The sequence below is a fragment of the Dermacentor silvarum genome, chromosome 7, assembly GCF_013339745.2.
Source record: "Dermacentor silvarum isolate Dsil-2018 chromosome 7, BIME_Dsil_1.4, whole genome shotgun sequence".
NCBI lineage: Eukaryota > Metazoa > Arthropoda > Arachnida > Ixodida > Ixodidae > Dermacentor > Dermacentor silvarum.
The window spans coordinates 7,900,907-7,926,697 of NC_051160.1; the positions used below are offsets into that span (position 1 = coordinate 7,900,907).

The 25,791-nt window shown below is 43.7% G+C and overlaps 1 protein-coding gene across 5 annotated transcripts in view; it reads right to left on the reverse strand.

Annotated features, from left to right (window-relative positions):
• Nucleotides 1–6,745: 6,745 nt before the first annotated feature.
• Nucleotides 6,746–25,791, reverse strand: part of LOC119457495 (protein phosphatase 1 regulatory subunit 21-like) — a 144,959-nt gene continuing 125,913 nt past the window's right edge. For all 5 annotated transcript variants that reach the window (XM_049670129.1, XM_037719081.2, XM_049670130.1 and 2 more), the window contains 3 exons: nucleotides 25,024–25,122; nucleotides 18,816–18,953; nucleotides 6,746–7,124 (listed from right to left, as the gene is read on the reverse strand). In XM_049670129.1, the coding sequence (XP_049526086.1) occupies nucleotides 7,098–7,124; nucleotides 18,816–18,953; nucleotides 25,024–25,122 (264 nt within the window). In that variant the 3' untranslated portion in view covers nucleotides 6,746–7,097. The remainder of the gene's footprint in view (nucleotides 7,125–18,815; nucleotides 18,954–25,023; nucleotides 25,123–25,791) is intronic.

A 25,791-nucleotide genomic window follows, 5' to 3' on the forward strand; every position in this document is an offset into this window, starting at 1 on the left:
GGGCAGGGAAGCCAGCAGCAAGATAGAATTTGAGGAGCGATTGAGAGAAATGGCAGAAAAGCGGTGGGCAAGGAGAGTTTTCAGTTATTTGTACATGAGGAATGTTGATACAAAATGGAGGAAGCTGACCAGAAAACTGTGAATCAAATATTTGGACTGCAGGAGGGGTGCAAACCAGGAAACAGCGGTTAAGAAAAAGGTTAAGGAAACAGAGAGGGGTCTGTGGAAAACAGGGATGCAGACGAAATCAGCACTGGGAACATACCGAACTTTCAAGCAAGAAATTGCCAAAGAAAATATCTACGATAATTCTAGGGGAAGCTCTTTGTTGTTTGAAGCCAGGACGGGAGTATTGCGGACTAAGATGTACCGAGTCAAGTACCAAGGTATAGACACGTTGTGCTGTGCGTGTGGAGAAGAAGAGGAAGCGGCTGAACACCTTATACTTTTCTGTAAAGGCCTTAACCCTACAGTGCAAAGTAACGGGGCTGATTTTTTCAAAGCACTGGGGTTTAGGGACAGTGAAGGCAAAATAGACTTTAAGCGGGTAGAAATAACCAAACGGAGGTTATCTGATTGGTGGCTAAAATCAAGGCAGGGGGGAAATTTCACCCACCACAAAGTACAAAATATGCTAATAGCCATGGCTAGGTGGCGTATGCCACCGCCCGATTTAAAGGGTTCAGCCTCATCCATCCATCCATCCATCCTAATATCATCATCATTTACGTAGTGAGCAATATGGCCGCTATGGTAGCGGTTCGTAGGGCTGGTCGCGTTGCTCGCTCGCTGGTGTGGGGCGTTTTGTTACCGCTTTCGGGGCGGTATTCGTATGTACTGTAATCTAACATGACTACAGATATCTTTATTATGTCGCCAGGTGACTGAGAGGCCTCAACTGGCAATAAAACACTTCAAGCAAGTAAGGTCACATTGTTTATTGTCAATGGTGAATGAGGCAGTACATGCTCACAATTTTCGTACAGCTCAGGTGGACTTAATGTTGTCCGTCACGGAGTTTACAACATAAAGAAACACAGATAACCATCTATTTAATGGAACCTAAAGCAGAAATCGAGCGAAGTTTTCTCATCGTATTCGGCGTGCCGTAAAGCTGCCCTCGTACTTGGATTCCGTACAGTGCTGCTTGACGTTTTATATTCTCTGTGTTCGACGATTTCAGCTAGATTAAAAAAAGGAACATAAAAAATTGCTCGGCAAAAATGTACTGTCAGCATGATAAGCTCGAGCTGCAATGTCCCATTGCTCTCGTAACACATTACACGAAGTGTAGGAGAGGGGGGGGCCGTTACGCTAAATTTCACATCACATATTTTCTGCTCTTGATATTCTTCTGCTGCACATTTAGTGTTCAGGTGTGGCAGTAAAGGCTTTGACACAAGTGGAGTACTCGTAGGGAAACCAAGGAACGTTATGGAGACAGCAGTGCTTAGAAGGACTTCTGGAAATATTGTGTGAATAAACAAGGACACTAAATCAACATATAAGCAAGCCCAATTAATGCTCACAGATCCTTGTAAAATCTAATTTGTGGTTTCATGTTGAAAAAGCATCTCGGTATATGTATTCAAACAGGGCAAAGAGGTTGCAAGGAGATGAACACTTCAGTTGAGTAACAGGTGAGCAAGGGAAGCCTCAGCTTGGAGCCAGCGTTTCACCAAGCAAACATATTTGTGAGGGCCGAGACGAAGACAAGTTCCCACACTGAGGTTTCCCGTGCTCGTCCACTGTTGATTAGCTGAATGTTAAAATCTTTTTGGGAGCACACTGCACTCAGGTTTGTCATCTGCTGTTTGAAGAGAAAGAATATTTGTTTTTAGTGATTTTTCAAGTTTGTAAAGTGTGAAATAGGCTAGCCGGTTGTGTGAGCTTGCCTTTTCTAGCTATCTCTTATGGTGCAGTACTAGCCTAGTTATTGATTTCATGCAAACTGTATATGAGCCGCTTGTAGTAAACAAATGTAAAATTATGCGCATTTCCAGATCTAATTCTAATCCTAGCACTTGCCATGTTAACGTTTCCTTTGATTTTGTCATGTCATATAAATATCTCGGTGTACACATTACAAATAACAAATTGGACCATTAATATAGAGTACGTAATTAGCACTGTGAATCACATGCTCGGGTACTTATGGCGCAACTTTTCCAAAGCACCGTCTACTTTAGAACTACAGCTTTACAAGACTAATTCGCTGGAAACTTGAATATGCATCTGCAATATGAGATCCCAGTCGCGTTAATCTTATTACTTCACTTGACCTAGTACAAAATAACTATACATTTATTTCTAATTATAACCGTACCGCGAGTATAACTTCAATGTAAACTAGCCTAGCACTCATTGCACTAGCTAATCGCCGCAAAGTCGACCATCTTTTACTGTTTCATAAACACCACACTTCATGACGACTTCATACTGCGGCCTCAGTGCATTTCAAACTGCGTCGATCATCGCAGTAAGGTAGGAATTGATTCACGTAACACGAAGTCTTTCTTTCATGCCCCGTACATCTCAGAAATGGAACCACCAAGTATCGTAGCCATCACAGATAACAAACTTTTTTGCAAAACATTAGCTAACATTGTATAATCAGGAGAATCATTATGTTACAAGAACTCACTGCACTTGTTTATTTTACTCTACTACTTTGTAACCACTCCCCTCTTTAATGCCATGTGGCCCTGAGGGTACTTTAAGCAAAAAAATTAAATGAAGAGTGACTACCAGAGTTTCAGTCAACATGAAGTGTCATTTCCTTAAAATTGCATTAAGTGCTTTTGATCATTTAAAAATTTTTGCATTTTCATGTAACAAATTATTGTTGTGAGGGAGCATGTGATACTTCGTGGTACTAATGCCCGTGAAATTGATTTGTAAAGAGCAGATGACAGAATTTGTGCATTAGCAAGTAGGAGCTTGCTACAATGTTTCTGTTCTGGTCGTCATGGCTGTAATGACTGGAAAAGAAACAAGTTCGGACTCAACATGTTACTCCTCCGATTGTCATAAAGCGCCCTTAAAAGCAACTAAGCTTGTATGTCAAATTTCTCATTCCCGCTCAGTATGATACAGAATTGTAGACTGCTGTTTTCCTAATAGGGCTCACACTTCTCTATCTGGTAAACTTCCAAACATTTCATAGTGAGGCACGTAGTTCAAGAGGACCTGTTGTCATTATGGTGACAGTTGAGCAACTTGTGGCTTAGCGTGGGCAGCTTTCAGACCAATAATCTCTCTTTTGTCTGTCTTCCTGAAAAGAGAAATGACAAAGCCATGACACACATGCAAGCAAAAAATAGTGAAACAAAAGTTAGTCCCATAAATGAAAAAAAAAATCACGGTTCTAGTTGAAGTGTTCAGAAACATACCCTGTGAGGATTCTGGCCCTTGATGTTACTTCCAATGGAGACACATTTACGGTTGACTTCTAAGTCCAGAGACAATAGAGTTCAAAGGGATGAGTCCAAATATGAGCAGCATCTTGGAGGCTGTAGTCGAAAAAAAAAAGAAGAGCCTCAATTACTATGGTGGAAGTGTGGTTGAGTTTGTGATTCATGTATAAGAACAGTGCACAAAACGCTCCATGACAGAAAAACACACAGACACAACACTGTTTTGAGTTTGCATTTCTTTCAGTGATGTCCTTGTGTGGGCTGTGCTTAGTCAAGCCTCGATTAGATGACAAGTATTTCTGCCAGATACTAGTAATAAACACAGTCATTTTATTATGTCTCAAATGCAGTTAATCTAACTGTATCACCGAAAGTACACTTGTCACCAATGTGCAGTGAATTTATCGCGGTGTATCATTAATGCAGAAACAGCCAAAACTTCATTATTTATGCTGTACTCATGTTAGCAATTTTAGCAACTTGGCAAAATAGCAAGATCCTCATTTGAATTGCTTTGGAAGAGCAATAACTTTATAATTATTACTATTTTCTACTTTTAAGAAATGACGACAGGAATCTGCTTTATCCGCCTCGCACGCAAACAAATTCAAAGTTGAAAATGCGAAGCACTGCTTTTTTACTCACCGGCGCACAAGCCCAGGGGCTGCAAGGTTAATCCGCTTTCGTGGGTAGTCTTCAAGCAGACTGTGCTCGGTTCCAGTGATGAATTTTCTTGCTGGCCAGCACTTGTTTTTTTTTCGTGCAACACGTCATTACGCGGCCAGATGCGGCAGATCACAAACGGCGGAAGCCGTGCATGCAGCCGCCAGTGAAACGCCGCAGCTGATAAAGTTCACCGTCTTTAAACACGTTCGCGTGGCAGCTATCGAATGTTGGAAGTAACTACTTCTTTTCGGTATAATCACACACTGAGGATTCATTTTTAGCATTTTCGTAAAATTTTCAGATTTCGTGTCCCTTTAAAGCAGAATAAGTAGTGCATGAGGTGGATTAGGGTGAATTACAGTAGACTTTACACGGATTTCACATTCGCGTCTCTGAGACGATAGCTGAGGAGACCTGGGAATTTTTTTTCAGTTCTTGAATTTGCTTTGAACTGGGCTGAGTGGGACAGAGGCAATGTGCAGGGGGTGTTATATGATCACGCACCCTTGCTGTTGATACTGACTTCTAGGCAAAGGCTGGGAATTATCGCTTTAATAGCAAATGCGTTAAAATCACCTTTCTTCGGTTTTGTTTTGTGGGTAAACTTTTTACATCGATATAACACGAGCCGAAGTCATTACATCAATGCCCTTTGATTACGAAGGTTGGGCAATAAATAATGATTATGGTTGATGTAGTAATGCAGGGAATTTTATGTAGGCAATAATGTTTAGCACTGCAACATATTAGCCACTTGTAATTGTATAAAGGACGTTTTATTTATCCTGCCTGAATGATTAACTCTTTGCTAAATGTTCTAGCTCCATTTCACTGAAGACAGTCCTATTCAATCTAGAGACCACAGCGCAAAAGATACTTTCACATTGAGACTAACACATGGACGAACGATGCACTCGCAACTAATTCGTTATATGAAGGCGCACTGAATATAATACCTGCGGTACACATGCGTGCACAGGCAAAAAAAAAAAAAAAAAATGCGCCAAACACAGAGGGATGTGCCACAAGCAATACTAGATCAGATGCACACACTAAGCATCGTATCTTGTGGCAGAAAAAATGTCTGGAGTATAGAACTCGCCTCAAAGATCCTTTTACAACAGTGTGCTTCATTCATATGGCTTTAAGAAGAAACCAGCCTCTTCCTAAACGTTGCCTTCAGCATTCTCGATGATGTTATCACCATTTTTCAAAGTTTTCTACACCACTGGGCATGCAACTCGCCCAAAATCATGCGCCTCCATCAAATGCTGCAGCCCGTCCGCGGGAGCCAAGGCAGAAAAGCGTGCTGTGCACCGCGCACGCAGCCAGCGCGCGAGGAGGAAAGCGCGGTGGGGAGGAGAGTGTCGCTACTTTCAAATTATCAAGGGGCTTTAATTCACAGCAGCAGCCACAGACAGACCTCCGCTCATGAGGTGCTTTGTTCCCTCCCACATAGACGACGCGCGCTACTCTGGCGCCATCGTCGCCGCAAAGACCGTCTTGCGCGGCACTACGCTTTTCTCCTCACGCTTTCACCACACCTTCCTGCTTCGCTGTCGCGAAGCGGAGGAGGAGGGTATGCAAGTGCCATCTGTCAAATTCAACATGCTGCATGGATGTTATATGGAAATTCGGACTTGTGGTTGAAGTGTGTGGAGCTAGGCACAAATTCAGATTGTCTTCATGCTGTGCCTAAACATGTCTTGGGTGGCAGGCTCCAAAGGTGCATCTCAGACACCTAATCAGCATGCTACAACATACGGACTCTTTCTAAATTTCAGAGAGAACCCGTGAACTTCAGCACCAAGTAAACACAAATTCCTACGGGAGTCGTCGCACAAAAAGTTTAACGAAAAATTTCCTTGCCAGAGTAGTTCCATTTATCACAGACAGGTGGTGAAACTCGGGCCCAACTCCGAAGCCGCTTATTCAAAGACATGTAAAACGCAGAAACACTTTTCCGAGATAACCGCTGGACCGATTTTAATGAAATTTGTTGCACTTGATAAAGTTAAATTCTAGTGACTGTTGGGAAGTGGAATTTCGATTAGAGGCCTGAATTTCTTAACAACATTCAAAAATTTGTGTCTGAAAAAAATAAAAGCACCAAGTTTACACCTTTGTAGCTCTGCACCAAGAAAGATATCGCAGTTCTGTAAACTGAAACCATTAGGTCGTCCAAAGGGGACAAATTTGATATGTCAATTTATATCTTACGTGAATTTGTTACATTGTTTACAAGGGTTTTGCTAAAGCTCTACTCACATATTACTCGTTTTTTTTTAGAGCCATGTGTAATATATCAATATTGTTCGCTTTAAATGTAAAATAAAGTGCACTTTACAGAACTGTGATATCATTTAATGCCGATTTACATAGTTGTGAAGATGGTAGTGTTTTCTGAAAATATGTGATTTTTACCAATTTCTGTAAAAAAAAATGACGACCTAAATCGAAAATTTGCAACCAACAGTCACTCGACTGTAACTTTTTCTTTTAAATGCAACAAACCTCATCAAGTTTGGTGCAGTGGTTGCCGAGAAAAACGATTTCTCCTTTCCCATGTATTTAGATAGGCAGCTTTGAGCTAAAGCTTCCTCTTAAGCCGGCACTTGTGTTGGCTGTTTCTTCACCCAGTAAAGACAACCGAGAAACAACGATCAAACAGGACACCGCGAGCATTTATTGCACCAAGCTTTTTCGTGTCGCCAGAACATTGATGCTGGAACAGCCATATATAGTGGTACTGACAGCGCACGCGAAATGGAGGCTATGCAGGCTACTATGGTGTGTAGGCTGGAAGCGTACGGCATGTGCAATTTTCCAGGCAACCACTCGGAGCAAGAAGACTCTACGACAGAGTCCTTTCCCAAGCGTGCCATCATTTGTTTCGTGGAAAATTCATGGTGCCACGTGGAGTGTTACTCCAACTACGCTTCGAAGAATTCGAAGCTGTCCTCTTTGGAGGATGCGAGGTGTGCTTTTCTTGCATCCAGGGAATGTACGGGCTCTTCACTTTGGCTTGAGCTTCTTCCCGAACTGGGAGAACAAAGAAAAGCAGAGCAAACAAGATGAGGTCACAGCTCACAAATATCTTTGACAGGCGAAACCAACATCTTGAATTGAATTGAAATATGGGGTTTTACATGCCAAAACCACGATTTGATTATGAGGCACGCCATTGCAGGGGATGTGCCGCCAATGTACAGGACACGGGAATTTTTGCATTTAGCCCCCATCGAAATGCGGCCAGGATTCGATCCCGCGGCCTCGTGCTTAGCAGCGCAACACCACAGTCGCTAAGCCACCGCGGAGGATATCAACATCTTAAGAGGAGGCTTCAGTTCAGGGTCAACTCCAATAACCCTACTCAAGTGAAGTTAAACATCGAAATAATGAAGTCAGTAAAATCAACGCTTCAATTCGTTATATTAAATTTTTTTTTATATTGAAATTCAGCCTTTTTGCAAATAAGCACAGTCGCCAATTATTTTTCTTACTTGCAAGAGGCCAAAAAATTTTTCGAACTATCAGGCAAACGGAAACAACAAATTTTAATGACAAAAAAGTTTGCAGTTTCATCTGAAAAGTGAAGCAAGGAGAGCGATAATATGAGGTAAGGTTCGTAGTTTTGTCGACCATAAAAAGTGGCATAAACATTAGCTTATTATTTAAATGATCAAAAATGGTGCACAGGCAAACATGAACAGATTTCACTAGCTGTCGTAATACTAGCACGATGAAGAGCGCAAACAGAGGGGAGCGAACACTTATCTATTCAACCCATCTCCGAAACTTGAGATTATGCGACCTCCAGTGAAGACAGTGCACAGCTGCGGGCACTCGATCACGTTACTGCGCGCGTGGGAAGACAGCGTGCATCAAGCCACCATCCTTCTTGGCTCATCCTCGCACGCTTTCCCTCACGTGAACCCACAGCACGTGTCAAGATCTTATCGCATTTGGACTTTATGCGGAACATGACGGCAAGAGGGTCTTGCGTTTTGTACTAGTACCGCTACTCATGTTTATCAGACGCTTCTCTGCTCTGAATGCAGCTTTCTGTCACGAGGGGCATGGTTAGAGAGGTTCATTCGCAAGCAACCGCACGTAATCTAGCTATTTGACCATCTGTGCCCACGGCAGTTTCCATTTATAGCCTCGGCATTCCTTCGCAGTGGCAGTGAAATTTCGTTATATTGAAATTGCGTGCGAACAAACTTAGTTATATTGGGATTAAAAATACATGGTGGTTTATGTACAATTAAAAAACATTAAATACTTTGTTATATTCAGAAATATATCGAGGTTTAACTGTACATGTGAAACGCAGAAATGCTCAAAAAAATTGGCTGAGATTTAACTCTTGTAAACCTAGTTGTGACGAGTGAAAGGTCCGTTTGGCTTGGTTTTGCACAGACTACGCACACAGTCACACAGTGTTTCATTAATGCACACTTCCGCGCTTGGTAAGCTTCTCTATAACGTGCTAATGTGGCCTCCCTTTGCTCCAGTTTCAGCCGCCAACTTTGCCTTTGCTTGAGATTTCGTAGCCTGCCGTCTACTGGATGATTGGATTCAGCCTGTCTCTTACACTGAAGCGCATATACAGACAGCCCAACTGGCGCGCCATCCATGGCGAGACTGAGCGCCAAGCGCCAGCAAAGCAGCCGTTTAACCCTTGCCTAGTCACGTGGTACCGCAGCGGCGAGGCTCCGAGCGAGTGCAGCTGCGACGCCTCTCCGCAGCAGATCACGTGGTGTGAATCACCTGCCACACTTGTGCTCCGGCAGCTTAAGGTCATTGCAACACGATGAATGACCTTGCGAAACATGGCGTAGTAGAGCTTTTGCTCTAATTAGGTGAGTGATGAACTGATCTGAATGAAATTCGTCGCGTTCAAGAGAGAAAGCAGAATTTTGATTTAGGATATTATAGTCTTATTTCGATGGCAATTACATGGATGCTTGCGGCATCACCGTTGGCGTCCAGCACTGGGCTTCTTTGATTTTCGAAGTTCTGGCTGCCCGCTGGCAGCCAGACGACAGCCAGCTAGTTCCGGTGCAAAGTCACATGGGCTGGGATCCCAAAACAACCCGAAGCTTGCAAAATCGAATGCCGGGACAGCGCTGGCCGCGGGATAAATGTAAACATGCTACAAGCATGGCAGTGACCGGCGTGGGCGGCGCGCGCGCGGCATACTCGACCAATTTCTGCGTTGCCATCTTGAAAATATAGCGTTACATTCCGGAATACAATCAATTTTGCGAGATTTCGCGCGACTCGGCACAGGACATGCACTGTGTAGCACTTTGCACAGCGCAACAAACGGCGTTCGATTCCAAGACATGAAATCGCACCTAAGTGATCGCTAAAGCGATCGCACGAGGATACCTGCTCATATAGCGATCACGTCGGCCAGTGGCGACATTTGACATCATTAGACAAGACACAAAAAAGCAGGATATCAGGTACGTCTTATACGCATAAAATTTCGTACGTGCTTGAATTCGATTTCAGAAAGTTTGTTTCGGCTGATGGTTCTCCTCTTGATTCTGCTCCTGTGCTGAAGGAGCTGGGGCTGCGGCTGGCGCGCGAAAATGCACGCTGCCTGTAACCAGCGAAAAGCTTCCCACGAAAAATAGTATTGGTCGATCATGAGAGCAATAATAAAGTTAATATATGTGTGGTCATTACTCATCTCAACCAGTGCATTCTTTTAACATCTACGGCCTATACTGTAAAGTTAGAATGCATCGGTTTCGAGCTGACACCCAAGCATACGACGGAGAGTCGGAGCGAACATGGGCTAGCTGCGATGCCTACGCTAACTGCAGAAAAAATACATATTGCAGCAATACACAAGCAATGTGAAAACGGATACCACCAGAGAAAGACATGAACCGAAAAGGCACCGCAATGTGCGGGAATGAGCATCTACAACTTCGACAACTAGCGCGAACACGAAGATACCATGCAAGCATGATCGAGAGCGCAGTGCGCTCTTCACGGCCGGGAAGAAGCATTCACGGGGCACAAACAAAAGAAAGCTTGAAATGGTTCGTCGCCGCTCGTAAGGCACCGCCTCGCAAGGTGGAACGGTACATTAGAACCCTAGTAAGATAACACTAGAAGTAATGCAATCAGCGATCCATGCACCACACCGACGTCGGGAATCGCTCCGACAAGTACGCGAACGCTCACTGAGACCAAGTCCAAAACTACGTCAGCCAGGGCGGCGCATGCTAGCGTTCGACGCAAGCTGAGCAAGGTAAAAGTCCTCAAGCACCCGCATTGCAATCCGTCAAGTCCACACAAAGCTGGCGGCGAGCGCTCATCACCTGTTTTTGTCATCTGCTAGCCAGAGAACTTCCAGAGAGCTGCCAGACCAAAATCGTCCTGGCTGGTTCTGGGCCGGTATTTTGTAGCGATGCCTTATGCTTTATTCTATAGACCCTTTCGCTGTTTGCAAACATGCACCCTGGACGACTTCCGGTTTGGCTCAATGACGTAGTCCGCTAAATATAGCGAGCAAGAAAGGCAATGGCGGTGATATAGATTAGCAGGAGCGCGCTTTGTGATTCAGCACAGTAGACTGATAAGGCCCGTGACCGGAAGTTTCTTGGGAGCGCACTATCGCTGCTGTTATCGCGCAAGCGAAATCGTCTATACTAGTCTTATCATGCACCGCTCACGGCCGGCTGATCCCGTTGATAACGTGAGCAGACCGTCGCTCTGACCACTGACGAAGCGCGAAAAGGCATTAGCATCAGAAAGGCATCGCTACAAAATACCGGCCCTGGCAGCCCGCGGGTAGCCAGAAGTGTTAAGCCTGAGTAAAACGAATGCGCGGCGGAAGTGCGTCACGCGGTGGGCGGAGCAACCCGAGAAAAACCAAGGCACTCTGGCTGGCTCTGGCAGCCCGCAGGTAGCCAGAAGTGGAAAATCGAAGAAGCCCATTGCCGTGCCTTCTTGCTATTGATGGTGGAGTGGAGAATTAGAAGGCCTCTAGACGCAAAGTGCGTTCGGCTCCAAAAGTGACGAAGCCAAGTGGACACCACTCAATGGGCTCTGCTGGAGCCAGGGCCGCATTCTGGCTTAGACGCACCAATGTGTACGGTGCCAATGCGCATGAAAGTGACAGAATATTACTGGCAGCATTTTAGAAAAGCTTCATGTGGTTTATGCGTGGCCAATAGGCATCTAGTATTTTCATGATTTCACTTATCTTGAAACTCCGCGTATCTTGAAGTTTTTTCAGGTCTTCACAGCTTCGAGTTAACGGGGTTTACTGTAGTTGTATATTTGAGAGCAGCGTATTTGGCTGGAATGTTTGGGTGAAACCGACACCTTCTTTGAATGGCCACACAACCAGAATAGATAGTCGGACACCATAGATTTGATGGAATCGACATGGACTCCATCACTATGTCAAAATGCATGCTCCAAAAAAGCGCGAATGCTGTGCTACGTCTTTTGTGGACTGGGAGTGGCACGATGACCTATGACTTGGCTGATATAGTATGCCGTGAATTATATGCGCGGGCATTTCAAGCCTCTGGCTTCGGGTGGTGTGGGGGAAGAGAGGAGAAGCGCCCAGCTCGGCATCACTTGGGACTTGGAAAAAACACTCGACAGTCGCTCTACCACAGCCGCACAGTCACTGCTCGTGCGCCGCCATTTCGGTATGATTTCAAAATTTTCGCACCACTCCGCCACTCCTGTCAAACTCTCGAAATCAATTAATTGAACAGGTCTAATTGATTAAGTTGATTAAAAGCACAGTGGACATCAATGAAGATTAATAGTTTTACAGGATACATTTAATCGATTAATCATTCATTGATATCACCAACCTGGGATGGTTTCCCTTTTCAGCGAAACTGCGACTTCTTTAAATCAATGGATCTTTTCAGAGCCACCTCAACAATGCATTGCCAGAGTTGTGGAGGTCTAATACTCCTTTCCTGGCCCTCTTAATCCGAGAAATATCTATAAAATGGTGAGTTTCCCGCATCCATTCGTTTTTTTCAGACCCCGTTGACGGTACTTACCCCGATTCAAACACGGCCTCAAAACAAACGCACGCCCACTTTTTATGGGTCCAAAGTAGAAAACAAACACAAATTACAACTCCTAAAAAAAAGTAGAAATGTAATGCGCACCCAATTCTTAGCAAAGAAAAATTGGCAAGAGTCTAATATGTGTTGCACAATGGCAACCTGTTTCCTAAAGTGAGCTTCACTACATGGTAGTTAAGGTGGGCTTTTGTGGCAATACATCAGTTTTATGCAGTAAAGCATACAAACTCTGCAAAGGCAGTTTTGGTTTTGTAGCCGATTGCACTGCGCATGCAATTTTCCGACTCAATTATCCCGAAAAAAAAAAAAAAAATGCGCTTTGGAAGCATGTAAGTGCCATAATCAGACATTGTGAGCTATGGTTATTGGTTATTGCTTGAAAATTATCCTAAGGCAGGCTAAAAATAGGGGTTTTCGACGGGAGATGACGTTGTTAAACACATTCACTGTCCCCTAAGCTCCATTCAGACGGACACTGTTATTGTGGTCACCATAGGGGTCAGGCGTGAGCATGCTGACTGGTCAAGTTATCCAGTGATGATCAATTCTAGGATCGAAATAACGAAAGTTTCGGCTTATAGAAATGCCTGGGCACTGATCAGGACCTTCAGTCAAGATCAAATTAATCAAAGTCAAATTAACGGAAGTCTACTGCAGTTAGTTCCTGAATATTGACCAAAATCAAGTGCATTCTTAGAAACTCAGTCACTGAATATTGTGTACGTCAAATATTCAATTTCCATGGAATACTTGATTTTCGAATATAATACAACGATTATAAATGATGACATTCAAAGTGTGATGTAACGATATAGAAGGAAGAACAGGACAATTTAAAAATGGTACCATAATGGTATACGGGAGAACAGACACATCATGAATGCCATATGTGTATACATATTACCATTTACAGAATGCCGGGTTACCAGAGATGTAGATGCAAGCAGCTATGTTAGTGCCATCTCGTGGTGCAGAATTTGACCGTAAAGGGCCCAGAGCCTATTATTCCACTGACCAACCATATTCTACATAGCTGCTGCTGTAAAGCATTGGTGACGTAATTGTACGCGCGGGAGGCACGCCACCGCCATGAATGTGGTCATGAAAATACCCTTCCTACTGTGGTCCTTCAGCCCTGGGCTTTTCGACTGCTACTGCGCCACTCCATCCCTGACTTTCGATTTCGAAGAGCCGGCCTGCTGCCTTCCCGAGCCTTTGGTGACGGACAGCAAGGGAGAACTGCATTTCCTGCTTTGGAGCAATTCATCGTCTGGCAACCACACCACGGGAGATCACCGCGGGAGATCCGCTCCGCCTACTTAAGGCACCGTCGTTCACGAGCCAGTTGGGGCACACCATCGCCATGAATGTTGTCATGAAAATACCCTTCCTACTGCAGGTTAGTTACCTACTGCAACCTTGCTTTCGTTTGAGTGACCCATTTTTGTTCGTGGTGTCGTGCCCCCCTGACACAGTTGATTCCTGGTTCCTGGTGCAGATTGTTTTGCGAATCACTTCCTTCATATTGCTACAACGCCCATCTCTCATTTTTACTTCTAGCCTTATCTGGTGACATTGAATCAAACCCAGGTGCCAATCTTGATCCAACCGCATCTCTTGATACCATATCAGCGACAATATCACGTATTGAACTCACCCAGGATACGATACTGGCTGAAGTTTCAACAATCCGATCCACTCAAACTAATACAGAAAACCTGGTGAGTGGTCTTTCAAACCGTGTTGACGCACTTGAAAAATTCGTGGAAACACATCAAACCCAGGAACACAAATCAAGTTCAGACAATAACTTTACTATTGGGAAACTATCGTCAGAAATTAGGGCTCTAACAAAGAAATGTGACGACTCTGCAAATCGCCTTCGGCGCTCTAACTTGATTTTTTTGGTGTTCCCGATGTTAAGGGTAAAACTTAGGCAGATTCTGAGTCATGCATTATCACATTTTGTCCTGAGAAGCTCGGTGTAACTATTGAAAGTGCTGAAATTGAACGTGCCCACAGACTGGGCCGAATCTAGCAATCGCCCCATCATTGCAAAGCTGGCCAACTTCAAAAAAAGTCTGATATTCTGTCTGCTGGACCCAAGTTGAAGAATCTGAATTATAAAATCTGTGAAGATTATTCTGCACGTGTTAGATTAGCTCGAGGTAAACTCTTTGCGTATGGCCAGCAGAGCAACTCAAGTTTTTTCAAGATGCTCTTTGGTAAGCTTATTATTGGCAGCAAGCAGTACATTTATGATGACGAAACCGATTCTGTGAAGGAACTAAAAGCATAGCAGCCATCGGGATTGTGCCACCGCCCGTCCTTGCCACCGCACCAGCCATTTCAAACACCTTCCAATACTTCTGCGAGTCGAACCATGCCTATTCTGCTTGCAAACGTTCGCAGTTTTATCCCCAAGAAGGAATCTGTGGAAGCTATTTTACAAGATAATAACACTGATATTGCAGTCTTCACAGAGACATGGTTGACCACAGGTATTCGAGACGACGAACTACTTGATAATATTGCTTCATTTACCGTTCACAGGCACGACAAGGTCGTTCGCAGGGGTGATGGTGTACTCGCCTTCATAAAATCGGATATGCCTTCCTTCACTATTGACATAAACTGCCATCACGAAATTCTCTGTGTTAACTTTTCACTTCCTGGAATCACAAACATACTACTGATTGTTTGTTATTGCACGCCTGATAGTGACATTTCTTTACTAACGAACTGCACTCGATTCGCTTCGAATTGAATTGTCGCTTTCCTCGCGCTAATTACATACTCTGTGGCGACTTGAATTTCCGCGATATTGACTGGGCCACCTTAGCTGGATCCACCTGTCTGTCGAAAGCCTTTGTTGACCCTGTTCATACTTTTAACTTGACACAAACAGTCAGCATGCCAACTCGTAATAACAATACACTTGATCTAGTTTTTGTCGTTGATGCCGAGTTAATACAGTCAATGTCATGTGTCAATGGCCTTAGTGATCATAAAATGCTATTTTATGATCATTTTATGATTTTATTTAACCTATCGATCTCAACCACTATTCGACAACCATCCATGAAACACATACGTGACTACAACAGGGCTGACTTCATTCGCATCAACGAAGAGCTAGAAATATTCTACCTTTCTTTCCGTGAATCCTCCAGCCACGGATCAGTCAACGAAAACTGGTTGGCATTCAAATATAAACTCTTATCACAACTACGTTCCTCTCTTCTCCATTCGTGGCAATGCCGGCAAACCCTGGTACTCTACACTTTGAGTAAACTATCTCAAAAGAAAAAGCACCTTTTTCGTGCAGCCAAAGCATCGAGTTCTGCTCTTAAATGGGAAAAATATTTCTCCTCTCTGAGAGATTACACAAAGCTTTTAAGAATTACAAAGAAAAAGTTCCACCACCAGGACCTACTAGGCATCCTCCGTACAAATCCTAAAAAAATTCTGGAACATGCTCACTCCTACGCATAGTAAAAGCCAAAATATTCCCTCGCTTAATCCTAATAGTTCTCTGGTGCCAGTAGACCAACGCTCCAATGTAATGAATTCGTACTTCTCATCCATTTTCACTCTCGAACCTGCTCAAAACGTGCCTATGTCACCTCAATCTAACTTCGAGGAGATGCTCCCCACTCATATTACTGCAGAAGGCATTGCAAAACTCATTGACAATCTCAAGCTCTCAAGCAGCCCCGGCCCTGACAATATCCCTGCAAAGATACTCAAGGCCACTAAAATAATTTCTAGCCTTATCTTGCAAATCATATTCACCAGTCCCTAGCTGATAGCTCGCTCCCGGATGACTGGAAACTAAGCAGTGTGATCCCAGCATTCAAGTCAGGAAATTGTTCAGATCCATCCAACGATCACCCCATTTCATTAACTTGCATTGCTTGTAAGCTCATGGAACACATTATATACTCCCAAGTCGTGAACCACCTTCAAAATAACTTTTTTTCTTTTCAAAGCAGCATGGTTTCTGCCCTGGTTTTTCTTGTGAGACACAACTTTATGAACTCACAACTGACCTTCATTTCAATGATCATTTTAAACCGATGTCATATTTTTCGATTTTTCCAAAGCCTTCGACCGTGTCCCACACCGACGTCTCATGTTTAAACTTTCATACCACGATATTGATTCCCTGACATTATCCTGGATTAACTGTTTTCTTACAAACCGCTTTCAGTACACCGTCATCGGGGGGTGTCATTTAGCCACTGTCGAAGTGGTCTCGTGCGTGCCTCAAGGTTCTGTCCTTGGGCCGCTGCTTTTCCTCATTTATATCAATGATCTTCCCTCTGGCATCTCATCATCCATTTGTCTCTTCGCTGACAACTGGGTGTTATAACGTCGCATTTCGTCCCCCGGTGACCAGGCAACCCTACAAAAGGACTTACAAAATATCGAAAACTGGTGTTTAGATTGGTTGATGGAGCTTAACATCACTAAATGCAAGTTTATGCATATCTCACACAAGCGTTCCAATACTACCTATCCTTATACACTAAAGTCATCCATAATATCCAAGGTTGAATCATAAAAGTACATAGGAATCCTAATCAGCAGCAAACTAATGCACATCACTCAACTCGCTGTTGACCCGTCAAAAACAATGGGTTTCATTAGAAGATCGCTTTCCTTGTCTCCGTCATCAATTCGTAAACTAGCCCATACGAGACTTTCATTCGTACCAAACTTCAGTACGCATCTGCAATTTGGTCCCCTCATCAGACTTACTTAATGAATACCATCGAATCCATCCAGGATCACACAGCACGTTTTATTAGTTCAGATTACGATTTTCACCACATCATTAGTAATACTATTAAGTCATCTCTCGGTATCAGCCCACTAGCCCTTATTTCCTAAACTGCGCAATTCACTTCTAGTTCCACCTGTCCGCACGTCATCCCATCTATTCAACTCCATGAGCATCCAATGTTTACATGGATCAACTATGCATTTAACCAATCTTTCTTGACTGCTGCGATTCAAGAATGGAATCAGCTTCCCAATTCTATTGTCATTGAGTGTGATCCTGTAAAATTTAAAGAAAACCTGATGTTTTATCTTTATCTATAAATCGCTACATTATCATGTACGCTTCTTTTTTATTGTTACTATAGTTGCCTGTGTGCTTTATTATTATTTGTTTTGTTTACCCACTTCTACTTGTTATATTTTGTGTACAACATCTCTCCCCCCCCTTATGTAATGCCCCACGAGGGGCCTTTAAGGGTCCAATAAATGATGATGATGATGAAGTCCTTTTATCTATCTTCTTTCGACACAAACACTCGCATAAGACAAAAACGTTTCCAACACAATGTGGTTGGCCAAATCGGCACTAGAGGAGGTCACCACCAGCACACTGCTACTGACATCCATGTCACTGACAACTCAGTATTCCACTAATGGTATTAAGTATAAGGACAGGCTAAAACTCTCTTGATGCTAGTACAACACATGAAATGGGCGCTGTGATCTTGACACCTCACAGCAGCCACAATAAGCTGTAAACTCTAAGAATCTTAAAGTTTGCACACTTTGGGGCTTATCTTGTCCGCAAACAATAATCGTAATCTATCTTACATGCGTTTCCTTTCTTTAAAGCTGCGAGCCCGGTACTTCCAGGTCATGAACGGCATGCATGTTATCAGCGTGACATAGCATTTTCGACAGGAAATGCAAGCAAGACAAATGACAATCATTGTTCAGGAGACAAGGTACACCCCAAAGGATGTAAACTTTTTTTTGAGTGCATTCGTAAATAAGTTTGCAACCTTTGGGGCTTATCTTGTCCCAGAACAATAATCGTCATCTGCCTTGCTTGTGTTTCCTTTCTTGAAACTACTTTCCAGTCGAGAATGCTATGTCACGCTGATAACGTGCTATGTCACACTGATAACCTGGAAGTACCTGGCTCACAGCGTTAAAGAAAGGAAACGCAAGCAAGGCAGATTACTATTATTGTTGTGGGACAAGATAAGCTCCAAAGGGTGCAAACATTTTAAAGTTCAAGTTCAAATTCTGTTTATTTGCATCATTACAATGCGGGCATGCTCGGGCAATAAGTGAAAATCAATTCACTTCAGGAGGAGGAGAGAGCGCCCGAGCCCCCTATATACATGGCATACAACAAGGATTATATCAAAATTACAATAGACAATAACAGGGCAATACTACTGATTAAAATTGAAAAACAACTTCAAGTGTTAAACAACGTAATGCAAAAGGAAAAACTTCACGGTACACTACAAAATATCTAGAAATACAATAATAATGACAAAGAAAAATAATCGCATCAAGAAATGCTCTCGTATGTTTCATATGCTGCATTTTTCAACATAAATATTTTGGAAGATTAGTTTGTTCAATAAAAATGCAAATGCATGACATAACATCTGTCGTCCATGTTCAGTGCGACAAAAAGAAATGCGCCAACATTCCCTGTTGCGGAATGGATATACAACGGTATTAGTTCTCAAAGACGATATGGTCTGAAAAGCATTCTCACAGTTATATACAGATTTCTTGTATCTAATACATAAGGAGTATTTGTAAAATTTAGGCACTGAAAGAGTGTGTAGTTTTGGGAAAAGTACTTGAAATCAGCATGCACCTTGGTTGAGGAGGAACTGTGGCGCAAGGCATCGATCTCATCCTTCTGCTGAGTCAGCTTCTCGTTCATGCTGGCCAGATGCTCGCTCATCGTGCTCAGCTGGTCCTCGTAACTGCGTGCCGTTGAACGCATCTCATCCTGCGGGCACAGGGAGTTGGTTGATCAGTGAATGCGTCAGGAGATGCAAGGAGCTTATTGCGAAGCCTACAGTAGTTGCACGTTGCATGAAAAACCTAATCTGTGGCTACATATTCCATTAACCAAATACCTGTCACCCTGTGAACACTAAAACTCATGAAAACCCTGCAGACACAGCAGCGAGGGAGAGGGGGAGGGGACGGAGAGAATAGCACACATTTTTACCCTTTCTAGCAGAAATTTGTCACTTAAGTGAGAAATTTGTTATGCATTGGAATGACACAAGAAAGAAAAAAATGAGGCAAGCATTATCAGTGTAGTTTGAGCAATTAATCAATGGCTGGTCTCGTGAACTGCCAACAAATCAAAGCATTGGAGGCAGCCTATGTTTCTTTGAACTTCTTATTTCACAATCACAACGGTGTGAAGAAGGGCCACAAAATATGTGAGGGCCATTTTTGTGCCAACCAAGCAATGTGATATACCTTAGAGTGCATACCCAAAGGATACAGCCCAGAGGCCTCAGCATGATGGGATGCATGGACATTTGTGAAACCAGATTTATCAGCGGCACCAGACGGACAAATTAAGCAAGCATCAATAATGGTGAGCTAGTTGGTACATGACTTCAAAAAGAAACAGCACTAAGAATGGGACTAAACAGAAAAACACAAGATACAGCCCCGTAAGAACGAGACAAAACAGAAAGACAAGATGGAGCGCTTTAAGAACAGGTCTAAACAGAAGGACGCAAGATGGACCACTCTAAGAACAGGACAAAACCATATGGAGCGCCATATGAACCAGACAAAACAGAAAGACACAAGATGGAGCGCTGTAAGAATGGGACAAAACTAAGATACAAGATCGAGCGCCGTAAGAACAGGTCTAAACAGAAGGACGCAAGATGGACCACTGTAAGAACAGGACAAAACCATATGGAGCGCCATATGAACCAGACAAAACAGAAAGACACAAGATGGAGCGCTGTAAGAATGGGACAAAACTAAGATACAAGATTGAGTGCCATAAGAACAGGTCTAAACAGAAGGACGCAAGATGGAGACTGTAAGAAAGGGAAAAATAGAAAGATACAAGATGGAGCACTGTAAGAATGAGACAAAAGTGCCTGTAACTTCTGCAACGAGACAGTAAGTGCCTGTATCAAGTTTCGATGCGAGAACAAGAAGCCATTAAGCAACAAGTCAATGAAATGCTGTGCATCGAAATTATTCAGCCAATGAAAAGTCTGTGGGCGTCTCTTGTAGCCTTAGTGTAGAAGGATGAAATTCTGCACTTTTCTGTCGATTATCGCTGCCTGAACAAAACCACGAAGATGGACCCCCCAATGATTAGATGAAGCATTAGATCGGCTGCGCAATGTGAAGCATTTTTCGTCTATGTATCTCAAGACTGACTACTAGCAAATCGAAGTCGACAAGAGGGATCAAGAGAAGACCGGCTTTATCATGCCAGGTGGCCTGTATGAATTCAAGGCCATGTCATTTGGTCTTTACTCGGCACCCGCAACATTTCAGCGCTTAATGGACACAGTATTGGCTGGCTTGAAAAGGCAGACCTGTCTCATCTACTTGGATGATATCATTTTCGCAGAAAGATTTGGAAGATCACTTGAGGTGGCTTGGAACACTACTAGAGACAATCAAGTCATCCAGACTCAGCCTGAAGCCTGAAAAATGACACTTAACATATGGAGAGCGCCTCTTCCTGGGCCGCGTCATCAGCAAGTCTGGTGTCCCCGTCTCAACCCGCAGAAGACAGCTGCCATTGCAAAGTTACCACAGTCCATCGACAAGAAGGCAGAGTGCGAGTTCCTTTGTCTGTGTGCCCACTTGGCCAAGCACTTCTCTCACATTGCCACGCTTCTGACTACTCTCACAACATCAAGTGGGACACACTGTTTATGTGGCGAAACAACGCTTTCAGTCACAACCGGTACTGGCATACTTCGAAAAATATGCCGATACCGAAATCCACCTATGCAATTAGCATAGGACTCAGTGCTACACTTGTCCAAAAGAAAATACGGACTTGATACTGTCATAGCTTACCGTGGTGTTAACCCATGTGTTTTTTACCTCTTATCTCGAAAAGCTTCTGCGCTGGACTCTGGGTATCTCGAAATCTAGACTTGGAAAATACCGCAGAAAAGGCAATGGGGAAGCGTTGGCAGTATCGCTTGCACTCGCATTTCACCCGCTTGCAGCTCGCTAGCCGAGCCAGACGGCGCACTGGGCCACGCTCCCTGCTTACCTTCTTTCTGTCTATCAATGTTCATGTGTGCTTGCTCAGCTGCTTGTTGCCACTTCTCCCCAGAGGCAGTGATCCAATGACTACCTTGCCTGCTATACCGAAATGAAAGCCTTGCCCAAAGGTAGTGCAGTTGAAGTGGCAAAATTCTTCGTCGAGAACATCCTGCTATAGCATGGTGCCCCAGAAGTCATCATCACTGACAGAAGAACAGCCTTCACAGGGGAGCTTACCCAACTGATTCTATACAAGCCCCTGGAGGACAACCGCCGACCACCAGCAGACGAATGGTCTTATGAAATGCCTATTTATATTTGTCCCTTGCTGACATCTTGGAAATGCACATCGACGTCGAGCACAAGACGTGGAATGCCATCCTTTCATTTTTACTCTCTTATCCAGTAAAAAGAAAAAAGAACTTTTGCGCAGCTCCAAAAGGTTGCATCTGTCGCTGGTGCTGAACTACTGGAGCAGGTGATTACGATATTGCAACTAGGCCCGAAATTTTGCCAGGAACCGGTGCTCTCCCCTGCCGAGAAGCTCACCCAAGCGAGGAACATCTCCCGCCAAGTATCGGAGGACGTTCGCCTGCGTTGTACGCAGGAATGTGTCCAAGTCCTCAATTGTCCTCCAGGTAGGCCACAAAACTCTAGAGACCTGAAGCCTCTTGTTGAACATTTAACGTCTTCTAACTTGTGCCTTCTAGAGTCCGATAAGGACGGCTCGTTTGTGGTGATCCCAGAGCCTGTGTATTTAGATAAGGCTCATACCGCGCTGAAGAAGGACTTCGTACCGGCCTCCGTCATATGCAGCAAGGAAAAATCCAGGGCCTTAGCGCTACTACAGGACTTGAACCTCAGCAGGTTGTGTGCTAATGCCAAGAATGCCACAAATTCGGCACTCCAACATTTTTTCTTAGTTAAAACACATAAACCTGGCCTGCCTTTTCACTCAATTGTGTCGGAAAGGGGAACATGGCAATAAGTAGTTGCTGGGTTCCTTCAGGAACACCTCTCGAAGCTCAAGCTTGATGATCCATTCCTGGTGCCCAATTCCGCGGCAATTGTGCAATTCTTGCAGGATAGCAACCCAGGAGGATGCAAAGCATTCAGCGTTGATGTCGAAGATTTGTTTTGTGCTATTCCCCAACCAGAATTAATGGTTGCGCTAAAAGAGTGTATTACAGAGAATAATGACGAGCAGAAGTTTATTTTGCAATGTGGCATTTCTGTGGAATCCTTTTTAGAACTGTTACCTATGTATTTGTTGTCCACTTACGTATCATGGCGGGGGCAGTGATACATTCAAAGGTCGGGAGTCTGCATTGGCTCTAGGGTTGCACCTGTACTTAGCGACATCATCTTGTCAAAAGTGGATCGGGCCATACATGATGACCTTGGAAGGATTGCTGTTCGAGCTTTTCGTTATGTGGACGATTACCTGGTTTTTGTCAATGGTGTACTGGAGGACCACGTTCTTGAGGCTCAAAAAGCGTTTACTAAATCAGGGCTGGGCCTCAATTTCACCGTTGAAATACCCCATGACTATGAACTACAGTTTTTAGACATTCGCCTGCATTTTGATGTGTCCCATACTTGCTGGGTTTTTCGACCTCGGTCCTTAAGAATGTTCCTAAGCTTTTCTTTGGCACACTCCAAAACCGTAAAAAATGGCACTGTTCTGTCCAGCATTAGTTCTGCTCTACTAAAATCTTGCGCCCACGTGGTAACAGATAGCGTTGAACACCAAGTAACAAGATTGACTACTGCACGGTATCCGAGCTATGTAATAGCAGAAGTCTGTGAAAAATTAATCAAGAAGATTAAGTGTGGTGTTACTGCTTCACCTCAAGATAACGACCAGGAGCGTAGACGTTATGCTGTGATCCCTTACCAGCATAAGGTGTCACACAATCTCAAGAACGTTGTGCAACGTTACGGTGTGAACATTGTATTCTCCACCCCTCAGAAAATGGCACGTTTGTGTGCACGTGTAATGAATAAAATTGACAGATCACCTAGCAATAGCCCTTTTGCTTGCCATATTAACCACAAAAAGCCAGAGTACATCCCCTGCGTTTGCGCTGTAGTATATGAATTCCCTTTCACTTGTGGGCGTGTGTATATTGGACAAACGAGCCGCTGCACTAATATTCATTTAAAGGAGCATTCCACGAACTGCTTGTCTGATGGCTATTCTTATGTGGCGAAGCACTGCAGGGACTGTGAAAAGGAGACAAACAAGGCGTGCTGACCGCTGCTGAACAAAACTAAGATTTTATATCGCCATAAGGACCGCATCACGCGGGAAATCTTGCAGATTGTGAAGTGCAATATCTAGGCGCGAGATTGTGATTGAAGCGTACATGTGAACATGTCTTGCCAATCAGATCATGCTTTGTTATCCTCACTGTATCTTCACCCATCATCTTTCACCCATTAAAAGTTAGTTGTGAGTCTGTGCACGTGTTGTCTTTTTTGTCCTCCTTTGCTCCTTTGTCCCTGTTTCTAGCGAAGTTAAAAGCTTTCCAATATGATCCTTTCACACATAACCGTTGCCTACAACACGGCAGTGAAGAAGCCCAGCAGCTCGTCTGCCTGCCTATCAAGAACCAGTGAAGAACTGACCAGCTGGCATTACAATCTTCGACAATGCTATGTGGAATATTGGCCCAGCGACCTTGTTTGGGTTTGAATGCCAATACACCTACGGGGACTCAGTGAAAAACTTCTGCGATGATATTTTGAACCGTATAAGATACTCAGACGTCTTGGTGCACGGGACTATGAGGTCATGCCCGACAGTGTCACACAATCACAGCGACAACCGTACACGACCTAAGTTGTCCACATAGTGCGTCTAAAGCCATTTTAAATGTGCCAACGAACTGAAAAACTCATTATTTCTTGCTTTGCTAACCTACTTGTTAAAGTGCACGTTTTTTCTGTTTTTCTTAAATAGCATCGGTACGAGAACGTTGCTATTCTCTTTCACATATGCGCCTCCTCCACATATCGAACTCTCTCAAATGTTGCTGGTGATTCTGCAGTGAGGTAAACTTGTCTAATCTGATTGCATGCGCAACGCAAATAATGGTGTATATTCTGGAACAGATGCGAGCACCAGAGATTATGCTAGAATCTACGACGAGTCATGTATAAAAAGCCAACGCTCTTGACCTGTAGATCAGGGGGGGTATTCTGTAAGAGTCCACCTAGTGGACTGTCCACTTTGGCTGTTGCCATTGGCTCCCGCTTCACAAGCGCGAAGGAGACGAAGGAGACTGGCTGGCACCTTCGCGCTCGTGAAGCTGGAGCCAATGGCGACAGCCGAAGTGGAAAGTCCACTAGGTGGACTCTTACAGAATACCCCCCCTGATTTCTCCGATCGACCACTGTGCTCACTGCTTTCGTTGCGTTGTAATTGAGTGTTGCTTTTTTGGGTTCGTCCAATAAAGTTAATGTCCCTCAGTTGTGCCACTGTCTGGTTCTTCCTCGTCACTACGTGACAATATGCTCAGCCTGTGTTTTAAATTAGATGATCTAATTTTTCTGGCATCGTACCTACAATAGTGTTAGTTTTATTTATATTTGTCCCTTCTATGTAGTACCCTCAACTAGAGGGCTTTTAGGTATAACAAACAAATTTGTGGTTTTTGTTTATTCGAGTGAAGCACTGCCATAGGAGTCGGAGAAGACAAAGATGCCGACACCTGTTACATGTGCCGGCTCTGAACAGCCTTTCCGATCTTGTCGCTTAATGAAACAGTATGAAAACCGTCCACCAATGCATGGCTTACCCTGAGCTGCTGTAGCGTCAGCTGCGTGTCCTGAAGCTGGTTTTCAAGCTCCACCTTGTGCTGCTCTGCCAAGTGGAGCCTCTTCTGAAGTGCCTTGCACTGCACGGAAAAGTACTGGCACTCTTAGAACAAAAACCATTCCCTGCAACACACAAGTAGATCATATGTCACATATCAGTCAGCCAGTCATCAAGAAGATGCTTTGCGTTACGGTGTTGACTGTTGTTGACTTATTAGGTTGACTCATTAGGTGACTCATTAAGTGACTACAGAACTAATCTCAATGAAATTTGTTGCATTCAAAAGAAGACTAACTGTAGTGATTGGTAAAAGCATATTTTTGATTCTGAAAATTGAAATCCTAAAAGTTTAAATCCTGAAGTTGACAGCTTTGTTTGAACCAATTATGAAAATTATATAAAGTGCACCTTCAGGAGATCGGAAATGAAAAAAATTGTGCGGCAACCATCGACAATGATTGTCAATTTAATTGAATATCCCGAAGAGATAAATGAATGAACGAGCGAGCAAACAACCAAATGCATTTCTTGCCTATTGTTCCACTATTGCATCTAAACCTTCAGATACATTAAAGCTCACGCGCAATAGCAAGTGCATATAACAGAGCTATAATGTTGGAATTCGGCGATGAACACACCCTGCAAGCCGGTTGTAGGAGAGCACGCCTTTCTTTGCACTGACACCTTATCACAAGTCCGACCACCGGATCACAAAACACCGACCGCCAAAAACGAAAACGGGTGAAAG